We start from the raw sequence: 12,904 nt of genomic DNA, 5'->3' as shown, positions 1-12,904 counted from the left end.
GTAGGCTGAATATGCTTGGACTACAGGGGTATGAAAAATGGTCACTAGTGATTGACAAGCCAATTAGCAATTGGCTTTGTCAGGTGATTTCCAGATTGATTTCCTTATCCTGTCACTTTAGTTTGAGAATTATTTAATAAAGTTCTGTAGATTTTTTTGCTTCCCGTGTGTAGTAGGAGGTTCCTGGTAGTTGATTTTTAAATGTTTTTTTACATTTTACCAATGTCCCTAATAAAGGTGTTCAATTAAAACTGTGGTCAGCAACCTTTTTGGACCCACGGACCACTAAATTTACCGGCTCCAGACTAAGCATGCGCAGGAAGTCGGGTGTCACTTAAAAGGGAAGTAACTTCCATCATTGTGATGTCATGATGCCAGAACCCGCTCACTCTCCCATCGCAGGTCTGACTACACGGGGACACAATGCAGAGGGACCCATCATAATCAACTCAAAATTACAAAACATTTTAACCTGAAAAAAGTAGCAAAAAAATATGCAGACTGAGACTATATTTACTTATTCCCCTTTTAAATGAATTAAAAAAAAAATAACACTTCATCAATGTATTTATTTTCACTAATTTTATTGACATTTCTATTGATTTTCCTGTATTGAATGTTAGCAATGACGGGTGCACTTTGTTCTGTAATTTATACTCACGTCAAAGCATTTTCCTGTATTTTAAGGTAGAAAAAAGAAAGTTTCTTTTTAAATCATTTTATTTTGGAGTACAAAGAATATGTGTATTTCTTCTCTGTATTAGTTGTTAGTTAGGCTTTGGATATCCATGATTTTGAAAAATAATTAGCTTCATTGCATATTTCCCAGATGACTGTTCCATTCACATGGGGATAATGTATTTTAATGAACACATTTAAAGAACAGTAAATAAAAAATACACAATTTTGGATTTTAGCATTTTATACATCTTTAAAACATCATTGTGCATTTCTTTTCACATAAATGCTTACATAAATTAATGTTAGCGACTTTATTTAGGGCAACAGTAGCCACAGGTACTTACAGTCTTAAAACAGAAATATAAACTATGGATTTTTGTGAGTTATTGAGTTGAATATACCCAATTGAATACATTAAGAAGGAAGTAAGATGATGTTGGGCAGGGGGATATATGTAACAATAACTTATGCAGGAGCCACTTGGTCCTTACGTGAAGTAGTGGACACTGTCCCTGCAGAAGACACAGACTTTTCAGCCCATGGGTTCCGTCCACAGCATAGGAAAGGGATCACACATTCCTGGAACTGGAAACATAAAGTTAGGGAGTTGAAAATCATGTTGTATATTTGATGTATGCTTAATTATGTAATATTTGCCCATTAAATTACTCAGTTTCATTTCCCTTTTTAGACCTCAGTCTCTTCTCACATGCCTGCTCTGTCGGCCCCAACGGTTTGAAACACTGACAGTAAAGTGAAATACATTATTGAAATAGAAGTATGTTTGTAGAACTTTTAGAGCTATTCCCTTAGTCTCCTTGCAAGGTCCCACCAAACACCTGTTGGCCCTGCCAGTAAAGTCCACCATAAGCCTGTAGCTGGTTAGTCAGCACCCGTTTGCATCTAGCCCTGCCATCTCCTTTCTAAATTATCAGCAATACCACTGTTACTGATCTCTTTCTACTTTAAGCTGCAGTGTCTGGCAGGTGAGCTTTTGAGAGATCAATAAATGAGGAATTGGCTCAGTAAAAAACTATATTCAGTTTACTGTATGAGGCTTTTGCCTCACATGAGCCTATCCACATGAATATGGTTTATTGATCCAAAAATAGTACAGTTTTGTCTTTCTAAGACGCAAAAGATTAAATTTTACACATGCCAATGGTTTACCTTGTCTATCAAATAGCTAGAACTGGTTCACACTATCCCCATTGTCATTATTATAATGATTGATGAGAAGCTAACCCCTAACATAGACTGTTGGACTAAGTTATTTCATAAAACGTAGGATTCAAAGATATTAAGTCATATCAAACTTAAGATCTTTGGATCTTCACATGGAACTCTAAGATGGCCCATTTATAACCAAACTGAGTATTATGTTTATATTACCGATGCTCCAATAAATTTCGCTACCTTTTCAGACTTTGCTATCTACAGTATTGAAATCCCACAGTGTTGCCTAATATTACCCCTAACCCCCTCATTTCCTTTTTTAAAGGTGCCTAACCTTACCCCCTCTTACATGCTGGCTAAACCCAACACCCTTCCTGATGCCTAACCCTAACCTTTCTGCCCAGTGGCTAACCTTATCTCCCTCCACCCAGTAAATAATCTAACCCAACCACCCCTCCTGCCTAATGACTCTCCCACCCAGAACCTAACCCTCCCGTTTCCTCACCTGCTGACTAGCAAAATCTGACACTGGCCCAGTAATACTCTATAAAGTAACTACAATTCATCTTTTGGTAGCACTATAATGTAACACATTGTTCATTGCAAGGAAATCTTGTTTGTACCATGTAGTTTTTTTTTCCAAGCATACAAATCAAAACTGAAAAAAAAATGTTATGGCAAGTTTGATTATCTCGATATACAAGCATGTTGCTTTTCCACCAAAATTACACCAAATCATGTAAATGGCACCAAGAATCTTTTTGCAGACTCATTTCTGGTTGACGTCATTCCATTTATTCTAACATTTGTACTCACTCATGTTTTGAAGCCTTACCTGTCTGTTCATAAATATGTAGATAATAGGATTATAGACAGTACTGGTTTTGGTCATGTACATTGGCACAGTAGCTATAATTGGATTGATGTACATGCCAGGATTTGCCACAACCATCATTGCAAAAGCCGCATAAGGAAGCCAACAAATGAGAAATGCCATTATCATCACTAGGACCATGCGGGAGACCTGGGCCTCAGCTTTGCTAGTTCCGCCTTCTCCCACACCAAGTTTGGCTACCTAGGAATGAACATACAGAAGTAGATTTAGTTTTCTATAGGGACTCATAATATTCAAAAATGTAAATTAAACATGGCTTGCATTATGTGATATAATAGTGTTGGGGAGCATTTTTGAATCAGAACATCTAAGCCTTTATACCAACTTGCTGCATAGGAACTATCTTTTTAAAAAGTAAAAAAACTCCAAAGAGATTCTTCTATTTTACAAAGATACTGGCAAATAATATCATTGATAAATATGTGCAAAATAAAAAAATACATATATGATTTAATCTACTACTAGCAGTACTATAGCAGTTTTCGTTTTTCCCATTCTCCCCATAACATAACGTTACTTTTTGATCTGGCCAGTAGATCTGTTATTTTTCCACTTTTCGTAATAATTCTACAATAAAACACTGTTCATTTTGCAGTGAAATTATTAGTAATGTTGAGTATATTAAGTCTCCTAATCTCTCTATGTTTTGTAATGGGTATTTCAATAGCCACCTCTTGTGTAAGTAAGATTAAATAAATGAAGAGTAAAAAGAAGAAAATAGTGAGTCATACAAAAACTTTAATTAAAGTGTTTTGTCCAAACCCAAATAATAACGTCTGTCATAACTGGCTGTCATTCCTGTGTGAAAGCTGCCGGCACAACGTGCCTTGTCAGTGCTGTTTAACCCTTGGTGCCTGCTGCAATCTCTTACCAGTGATTCTGTTCCTATCTAACTACAGGGACTCTAATACCCAACTCTGCTCCAGTGTATCTAGACATGCAAAACTGCATTTTTTACAGATAAGTATTTATCCATCTTCATTCTCAAAGTATCTACGACTTATAAATACCCCTGAGGAAGCCAAAAGGCGAAACGCGTCAGGTTGCAATTCGTTCTACAGTAAACCTAAGCTAGAGTATTGCTGTGTAGTTCAGCAGTCTATATGCCATGACGGTATTAATGGGCTTTGGACCAAACATTTTATTTTAAATTTTTGTATATGACTCACTAATATTATATGCAATATTTTTAGCCTACAAGCCCTTTACTTCTTCTCTTTATTTTTTTAATTTTATTAGTAATGTAGTCACCAGCAGAGAGGGGTAGTCATAGATAGGCTTGACGTTTTAGCGTAAGAGATAAACAAATTCAACCCTAACTTTAGTTCAGCTAGCTTAATATCACACAGCATCAGTTTTTATTTCCTTGGATAAAAAGGTTTAAGCCACATAATAACATTTATTTTACGCACTTCTATCTGTGTTATATTGCTTGCCCTCACAAATCTACTATATTCAACAAGTACAAAAACATGTTACAAGGGGCACTAAGAAAAACAAAAACTGATGTTTTTGATATTGATAGACTGCGGCTTGTATGTATTTATTACTTTGATCATGAATTTGCCTTTGAGGTTCTGGACTCACAGGAGGCACATATAAGCCTGGAACATATGGCGGGGGTTCAGATTGGAGAATGGAGCCCAAGTCCATAGATGTGATGGGGTGGAATAGCAGACACCAATATTTTATCTACAACAAAGTCAACAGCCAGAATAACAAAAGTTAGAAGCCTTCCTGGCCACAGTATTGGATTGTTTGTTTGGAGTTTGTGTACTCTTGCTGAATGCACTTGCAGCAAAGACAGTTAGAACTAGATAGAGTGTCTTCTCAATTTCCTTGTTGGATTTTTATATTATAAAATAGACAACCTGAGGTTCTGGAACACACAAAGTGGGCAAACTCCCAGATGGACAGGAGTTTAGTGTCACGCTTGGGGAGACAGGGCCACTAGGGGGCGCTACAGCTTGCATGGAAGTGGTGTGAGCCCTGAGAAAGGGCAAGGCCCAGAGTCCAACTAGTAACCAGGTCTTCTCCAGAGCCTCTAGTGGTGAGGATGTTGCGCTGCTGGTTACTGCCAGGTTGCCATCCTTGGGCACACCAGGGTGGGCAGGAGGATACATGGTACCAAATCACTAGGCAGAAGAATTTTCAAGGAAGGTCAGGGTCGTGGCAGGCAGCAAACAAGAGAGGTCAGGCCACAAGCCAGGGGTCAAAAAACAGAAATCCAGGAAATAGACACCGGTGACAGAGACACTGGAAGCAACAGGAGGCACAGGTGACATAGAGATATCCACAGACAGAAAGGAACACTGGAACAGCACAAGGGAATGGGCTGGAAACAATAGACTGGGCAACAAGGGGTTAACACAGGAGCTGGACAGAGGAAACACTGAATTAACCAACAGGTGTAGAGGAACGTGTTAGCAGAGCTAGGGGGCTCAGACACATTGCATGAACGCTGTGTCTGAGCTAGCTAAATAACCAGGGATGATTAGGAACCTATTTTCTGATTGGGACGCCAGTTGGGCGAAAGTGATAAAGTTTGGAAGAGTGAGGAAGAGGTAAGTGTGACACATAATTTAGAATTATGGCAACAAATTCTAACGGCTAAAATATCTAAGAAAAACAAGAACCAAGGGATGACTTAGCTCACCAGGTTCTTTTTATAACAAAAATAGAGCGGGTTAACTTTTCAGCCATGATAATATAAGTTAGAACGATCAATATCACCTTCATTTTTTACACTTACGACTCTTAAAATAACCGCATGATGAATTACTTAATGATCCAATGAATTAAAGCAAAGATAAATATTAATAAAAATTAATTACTTTCCACATCATAGAACATTTACCTAGTTTCAGCTCTAGCTACATTTTAATGGTCTCTGAGTAATTATCAGTGCTCAGTGTCATTAATTCAAAGAGTTTCCTCTGGTAAAGCTGGGTGATTGGATTAGATGAGAAGAACTTCTTAGGGAGTGCAGTTATTTGTCACCTCAGGGAACATTTAAAAAGAATCCATTTGAACAAGTATAACCCTGGTAGCAAGCCCCTGGTGTCGGCTAAGTGTTTTTCCAACACCAGAGACCATTTATTTCCATTTCTTAAAGAGACATGGACTAATGTTCATTTTATGGCTAAATGTTAAGTCGTGACTTTCATTTTATTGCACTCTGGCTCTACTGTAGCAAGTTTAAATATAATATACTAAAGCAGATATTCTAAAGCTTTGTCCTAACTTTATTCAGGTCTAAATTTCAAAATTCTGTGTATTTCTTCTTTCTGTTCATTCTTTAAATATTGGCATGGTAAAGTAAACACAAAGGGGTACTCAAAATGACAATGACAGTGGCTGCTCTTACCTTTGCCTTACTCCACACTGCTAGAACCAATAAAGTTCCTACAAAGACTTCTGAGTATGGGCTAGCACATTTCCAGCGTCTTTGCCTTCCATCATGCAATACTGGGTGCTTTAAAACTAACAATAAGCCTTACAGTATTTTTAATAGTACACAGGCACCTCTCTTGTACTAAAACTGCTTATTCTAGTTTTATTGCACACTGTGAGCTTCTCAGAGTGTCTATTAGAAACTGCAGCTGGTTAGACAAAGATTGCTCTATTACATGGCTGAAAGTTCTGGAGAATGATCTACATTTTTTCCCACCCTTCCTATTTATTATATTTTATTTATTTTTATTTTAAGAGGATCATCATCACTTGGGTCCAGTACCTAGGGTGGTCTACATGCCAATTCTTTCATCAGGGCTGATGACTCTTGACAGGAGTACTTCGGCAGGGTGCTGTGAAGTTTTCAGATAGCTATAAACAGCACCCTTCTTGCCCCGCAGAGAAGCACAAACACCCTGTGATAACGTCTCTGGATCTAACATAAGGTATTTAAAATTTACATTAGCATGTTGGGGAAGAAAAACCAGGGAAAGCAAAACCTAAGAATATGAATGTGAAAATTAGTTTGCAAAGCCCATGTGATTAATAAACATTTTTTTTAGATAACTCAGAGCTCCTGATCTATTTTGGTCTTTTACGGCCACCTACAATCTAGGCACTAGCTCCAACATTTGGCTTCCATCATTGCTTTGGAATAGCAACGGATGAACATGCTTGCACAGTGTACATTTTATAGGGCCCATTAATTGTCCCAATTTATAATGCATGTGGCTAGGTGATAATACAAACTTGAAGAGAGCTGTAACCCAATGACAGAAGGTGTTTAAAACAAGGACATTTGTGGATGGATGAAAGCTGAAGATTCGAAAAATTTTAATCCCTTTTGAATTTATACTAACATGTTAAAATGTTTTAGTGATTAGGGTTAGATCTACTATAGAAAGAATTTAAGAAGTTATTATTATTATTATACAGTATTTATATAGCACCAACATATTACGCAGCGCTGTACAAAGTCCTGTCACTAACTGTCTCCCAAAGGGGCTCACAATTGTTAAACATTGTTCAAATCTTTGGTCCCAAATGCAAATAAAAACTACTAGTACTATTTTTTTTTTTTGCAATGCATCAGAAAAAAGAAAAACTAAAGAAGAATGACAAACAGAAAAATATAGTTCTAAAAGAGGGACTGAAGGGGATCTACCGTATGTATCCCTGTCCCTATTATCACATCATGCGATTTTGGATTGTTTCACTATTGTCATATTCATCAACACTGCTTAGGGCATCAGACCTTTTGCACTATAATTACTGCAACCAAGCACCTTTTATATATATATATATATATATATATATATATATATATATAATTTTAGTACCTGGTAATGACATACCATTTGGAGTACAAAATATAAGACCATGCAGAGCTGCTGCAGGGACTTTCCTTGATGTTTAGTTACTACAAGTATGGCTTCACACTATCCATAAACCTATCCTGTGTTGTACAGATTGCTATCTATCTAAATGAACTTGTATTTGACAAGCTTGCAGTATACACCATATCTGTATGACTGTCAGTACTACACTGGGGGAGTACCATAACGTAGGGGATTACCTGTTTTAGAGTCCATATGAGATATCCATATGAGACCACAATGGTGAGAAATGGCACAGCAAAGCAGAATGAGAAAAAGCAGATGATGTAAGACATATTGACAGGGTCAGAGTTGTACCAGTCTGGAGCACAGGACGTCTCCACCCCTTCCAGCTGATAACTGCCCCAGCCAAAGAGCGGCGGTGTGTTCCAAATGAGGGACCAGGTCCAGGACACAGCAATTCCAGCCAACGCATGCTTGTGAGTGAAGGTCAAAGTACCCATAGGTCTACAAACCACAAATACTCGGTCGACCGCTATTACAGCAATAGTGCAAAGTGCTGCAATTCCTGCAACAAAACACAAATTTTATTAGTTCAATCTGGCAGTGGGTATCCAGCATTTAAAAGAACAATTTATTGGCACTGTATAATACACAAATAGAATAGTTTAATGCAGTGAATGAGTTCCTAAAAAGAATTGGTACATGTTACTTTTTTAGTGTTATGTCATTAGTCAGTACACAGCATAGAAGTCCGTCATTGAAGACAGTGTGACAGAGCCTTTAAAACCTTCATAAGATGACTAAATCCTGCGGTTCTGCTAACAGATGAAATGTGGACCTAGAACAGAAGGCTTTACCCTATTCAGGACTTAAAACTTAAACTATGAATTATATTTTTTTGTGAGCTTGCTGTGGGGGTTATATAGCAACAGGCTGGCAGCAGTTCAAAAATGATAGAGCGCAATGTCAGTTTTCTGAAAACAAAACTTCAGGCTCCTGCCTGGGTGTTTTACGGCATCCAAAATGTGTACAACCAAACAGAAAGACAACAAAATAATGCCTAACCTGGCCTCTCTTGAGGAGTTCCCTCTCTGGCTGATCATACATTATACACAAAACAAAGTTCAAAGTGCTTACTTTAAGTGTTTTTCCTCCTAAGCCCTTTTCTCTTTAGGTTTAGGGAAACCAATGAGCTCCCAGAAGTCTGCTGCTGCCACACTAAATAATTCCCTGGACATGGACAAGGCCAATGAACCCTCCCAACTCTTCCTTGGTCGGCTCCAGGACCCTTAGAACCGGCTTTTCACACAAGCCAACTGTCTGACAGGCAAATACAGATCTGGAGCCATTTATTACCTGGGTGCTATACATACCCCATCTTGGACCTTCCAAGCCAAGCCATGGGAAGCCATGTAATACACCCCCCCCCCCACTCTGTTCAGATCCCTGTTTGTCCTAGAAAGGCCATCTGTATTACCCTGCAACTTTCCTGCTTTTACCAATGTAAAAGTGAAATCCTGCGGTGATAAAAACCAGCAGGTGACCCTAACATTTATGTCCTTTGAGGTGAGGGGGTGAATGGTCCGCAATGAGCAAAAATGGACGACCTAGCAGGTAGTATTGTAGAGACTCCCTTGCCTATTTCATTGCAAGGCATTCCAGCTCTATGATACTGTAGTTTTACTTGACTGACATTAGAGGTTGTTCCTCATCCTCAACCAGCTGTGCCAATATGACCCCAAGTCCAACATTAGAGGCGTCAGTTTGGACCACAAAAGATCTCTCAAAATCATGTGCAACCAGCACCAGTTAGTGGCACAACACGTCTTTCAATTTCTGAAATGCATCCTCAGTTTACCATGACTGACCCTTTTGCTTTGTTAGGTCTGTTAAAGCTGCCGCTAAGGTGACAAATGTAGGAATAAACCTCCGATAATATCTCACCATGCCAAGGAAAGTGCGGACCTGTACCTTGGTTAGCGGTTGGGCCTAACTTTAATTGTCTCCACCTTATTGATCTGGGGTTTTATAGGGCCTCTCCCAATGGTTTAGCCTAAGTAATGGGCTTCCTCCACTGTACCGTACACCTTTTTAGATTTGCTGTGAGGCCTGCTCATCTGAGAAAATCTACCAAAGCCTGTACCTTGGGGAGGTGACTTTCCCAATCCTTGCTTGAAAACATTACATCAACTAAGTAGGCAGTACCAAACTGGTGATGTGGGGGTCATCCATCATCTGCTGAAATATAGCTGGAATTGGAAAAGGCAGTTTTTTCTTTGGTTTTCTCAGTGAGCAGCAATTACCAGTAACCCCTAGACTCTGTATAAGCTTATCAATTTTTGGCATAGGGTAGGCATTACATTTTGACACTTCATTGCGATGAACCTCAGGCTTGGGAACCAGGACCATGGGGCTGCTCCATTTACTTTTTGACCTTTCAATCACCTTTCCTAAGCCTATGGGCTTCTTGTATACAATAAGGTTTTAATCTGACACAGATATAGGGCTCCGTAACAATGTCATGTTTAACCACCTAGCGGTATTCCCGAACTGTGGGGTGGATTATACCTGCAATAGGGGTCATCCCGAATCACACTCGGGGTAGCTTTTAACTAGAAAAACCCACTTACCGTTGTCATCCCCCATCGTCCTGCTGGTCCCTGCAGGTCCTGGGGACACGTCCTTCCTCCTTGATCTCCAGCCGCATAATGCAGCGGCGATCTCCAGCTTTCCCGCTGACGTTGGTGCATGCGTTGGTGCCGGCAGGTGGATCCGCGGGAAATTCAAATAATTTTGTATTGGATTCTATACAAAATTGCTCTATATAACTATATTATTTATATTATACATGCTTTATTTTTTTTTTATTGTTTTAGCACACAGCTTCTTTGCAGAACAGTAAGGCTATATCTCTTCGGCAGTAAATTATTATTAAATATATTGTACACTGACCTGCCTATGCCCAGCTCAGTGTAGGATCCTGGGATATACGACTGCCAAGAATGAATGAATATCACAACAGCCTGGCTAGTCAAGATGGCCAAATATCCTGAACTCAGAAGAAGACTTTGTGTCCACTTCAAAGTTTATTAATATGGAGAGTCTATCTCTGTTAAAAGATGTATTTTTCCTTGGGCCTGAGTTAATAAAGCTCTTCAAGACTGCAGAAGGTATACTACTTGGGTGATCCAGCAAACCTGGAATGGATTTCCTAAAAATCATTCGCAATTAGTTGGCAATTGCATCTAATCCGAGACCAGATCAAATCCAGTTTTGCTGGACCACTAAGGTTCTTGCATGATAGTTGATCTTTTCCAGTCTTGAGAGCTTTAAAAAATCAGGTCTATATACATCTGAATATTTTGTACTAAAGAAGAGGACATAGGCTACATTTTATTTGATTATAATTCTGGCATTTATCTTGACAAGCAGCCACTTTTCCAGTATAATCTTCACAGCTCTAATTATTTATGCATAGCCCATAAATCAACATCTGTCAATGGATGTCTGTGTTTTTTGTTTCAGCATTGTGTTCTCTTTCTTCATTAAGTTGGTAGAAGGCTAAAATGGTATGGTGCTGCTTATTTTGCTTGCCACCCAGCAGAAATAGGATTTGTGTATTTTATTCCCAGATACTGGTGTACTTTAAAGGGGTCATATACTTTGTGCATGCAGGTTTTCTTTCTTGCCCCAACCCCATAGTTGCCTATACTGCACTAACCAACCCACTACTTTCAAATATACAATTCTCTCTCACTCTACTCCCCATTTTTCTATGCAAAAGTGATGGCGCTTGGTGATTGAGCACTGAGTGACCCAACATTGTCACACATGGTCACAAGGAAATAGCCAGAGAAAATTGTGACATACATTTTATACAAGAGTTTCTTCTTAACACTTTTTATCCTGTAGCTTCCGCATGTAATTGGTGTATAGTTTCTGCTTGTTTTTTAATCTCTACGCCCCCCCCCCCCACCTGACCTGTCTATTATGAAAATGGATTGCTCTGGTTGTTAGGTCTCCTATTCATCTACACAATACCAATTTAAAGAGAATGTTTGCAAGTCCGAAATTAAAAATTCAATAAAACTAAAAAAAATACCTTTTGTCCTTTTCAGAAATTCAGCCAACTCCTAACCACCTGTAGTTGGCTGATACCTATATCTCTCAGCTGAATTGAATAGAAAATAGAAAATGTTTACTGACCTTACTAGGGGCAGACAAAGAGAAATACAAACTGTACCACTGCACAAAGGTCCCGTACACTCCTCAGCCATAAGGTGCTCCCACGGGAGCCCCAAGTCAGTTCGGCACAGGGGCCCACCATTGGCCTCGTCCATCACTGGACCCCACCTAAGTTTTTCCTTTCTTAACTACAGTCACCTCTCTTGCTCACACATACTCCATATTTTGGAAAGAAAAATTAGTTATTTTTTGTAACCTACCAATATGTACCAAATACCAGGTTTTGACTGTATACACCTTTCCAATACAAAGGTATAAAAACTTACCAAAAAAAGCCACAGCAAACCCTTCTATGACACATCCTGCTCTTCCAAGGTTAAAATAGCCAACAGCATTGGTTTCAACAGTCAAAAGGCTTCCAAGTATGGTGACTCCTAGGTCAGCAACTGCAAGGTTTACTAAAGAATAGTTGATAGGATGTCTTAGCTGACGAAACCTAAATGTTACCACGATCACTGTGATATTAAGAAAAATGGATGCCGCACAGAATATTGCCATTATAATTGCCAGTATGGTATAACCAATTCTTGGCATAAGGACCTTTGGTGGCTGGATTGTCCCAGTGCTAAAATTCATCATTGGCTGTAGGATGTCTTCATAAACCATTTTCCCTTCTATGTTAGATTGACTCAAGGAGTTCTGTGTGTCCCCGGCCATCCTTAAGACACACTGCTTCCTTTAGATGTGCAGAGCCAACTGATATTATCAGCAAATCACACTGCCCATAATGCTGGGCACTTAAATCCCAAGATCCGGATTTATTTTACATAATTCCACTTTCTCATTACAATTTTAATTATACATTGCACTTTCCAAGATTTGTACCTAGCTGTATGAATGAAGTAATGACTTTACACTGTCCTTACAGGATTATATATGGATATGATTATAAACAAGAGAGACCAATAAAGGTGAGAATGGATTATTAGGTCAAATATTCTGGCTATTGTTGGACAGAACTTCATGGGTTTTTATAGAATGTCAATTTCCTTCATTCAGTAATTTAATTTGAAAGTTTCTGTCAATTGCAACCCCTATTTAATGTACAGCGCTGCGTAATATGTTGGCGCTATAAAAACCTGTTAAATTAATAATATTATTATTATTGTTATTA

The 12,904-nt window shown here is 38.7% G+C and overlaps 1 protein-coding gene across 1 annotated transcript; it reads right to left on the bottom strand.

Annotated features, from left to right (window-relative positions):
- Positions 1-1,108: 1,108 nt before the first annotated feature.
- LOC140336253 (parapinopsin-like) lies at positions 1,109-12,396 on the bottom strand. Its single transcript, XM_072419246.1, has 4 exons — positions 12,057-12,396; positions 7,782-8,110; positions 2,693-2,932; positions 1,109-1,266 (listed from the first exon to the last, which is right to left on the bottom strand). Exons 1-4 carry the CDS (start codon positions 12,394-12,396, stop codon positions 1,147-1,149), a joined length of 1,029 nt encoding a protein of 342 aa, XP_072275347.1. The 3' UTR covers positions 1,109-1,146.
- Positions 12,397-12,904: the final 508 nt, after the last annotated feature.

The sequence above is a fragment of the Pyxicephalus adspersus genome, chromosome 8, assembly GCF_032062135.1.
Source record: "Pyxicephalus adspersus chromosome 8, UCB_Pads_2.0, whole genome shotgun sequence".
NCBI classification, from domain to species: Eukaryota; Metazoa; Chordata; class Amphibia; order Anura; family Pyxicephalidae; genus Pyxicephalus; species Pyxicephalus adspersus.
The sequence above is the reverse complement of the archived record's forward strand: the minus strand, read 5'-3'. Positions and strand labels throughout refer to the sequence as shown.

Coding starts and splice junctions, on each gene's coding strand:
- LOC140336253 (XM_072419246.1), bottom strand. CDS start 12,396: ATGGTTTATGAAGACATCCTACAGCCAATGATGAATTTTAGCACTGGG. Junction 8,111..12,056: donor GTTTGCTGTGGCTTTTTTTG/GTAAGTTTTTAT, acceptor GTTTTGTTGCAG/GAATTGCAGCACTTTGCACT. Junction 1,267..2,692: donor ACATATTTATGAACAGACAG/GTAAGGCTTCAA, acceptor TTATGTTTCCAG/TTCCAGGAATGTGTGATCCC.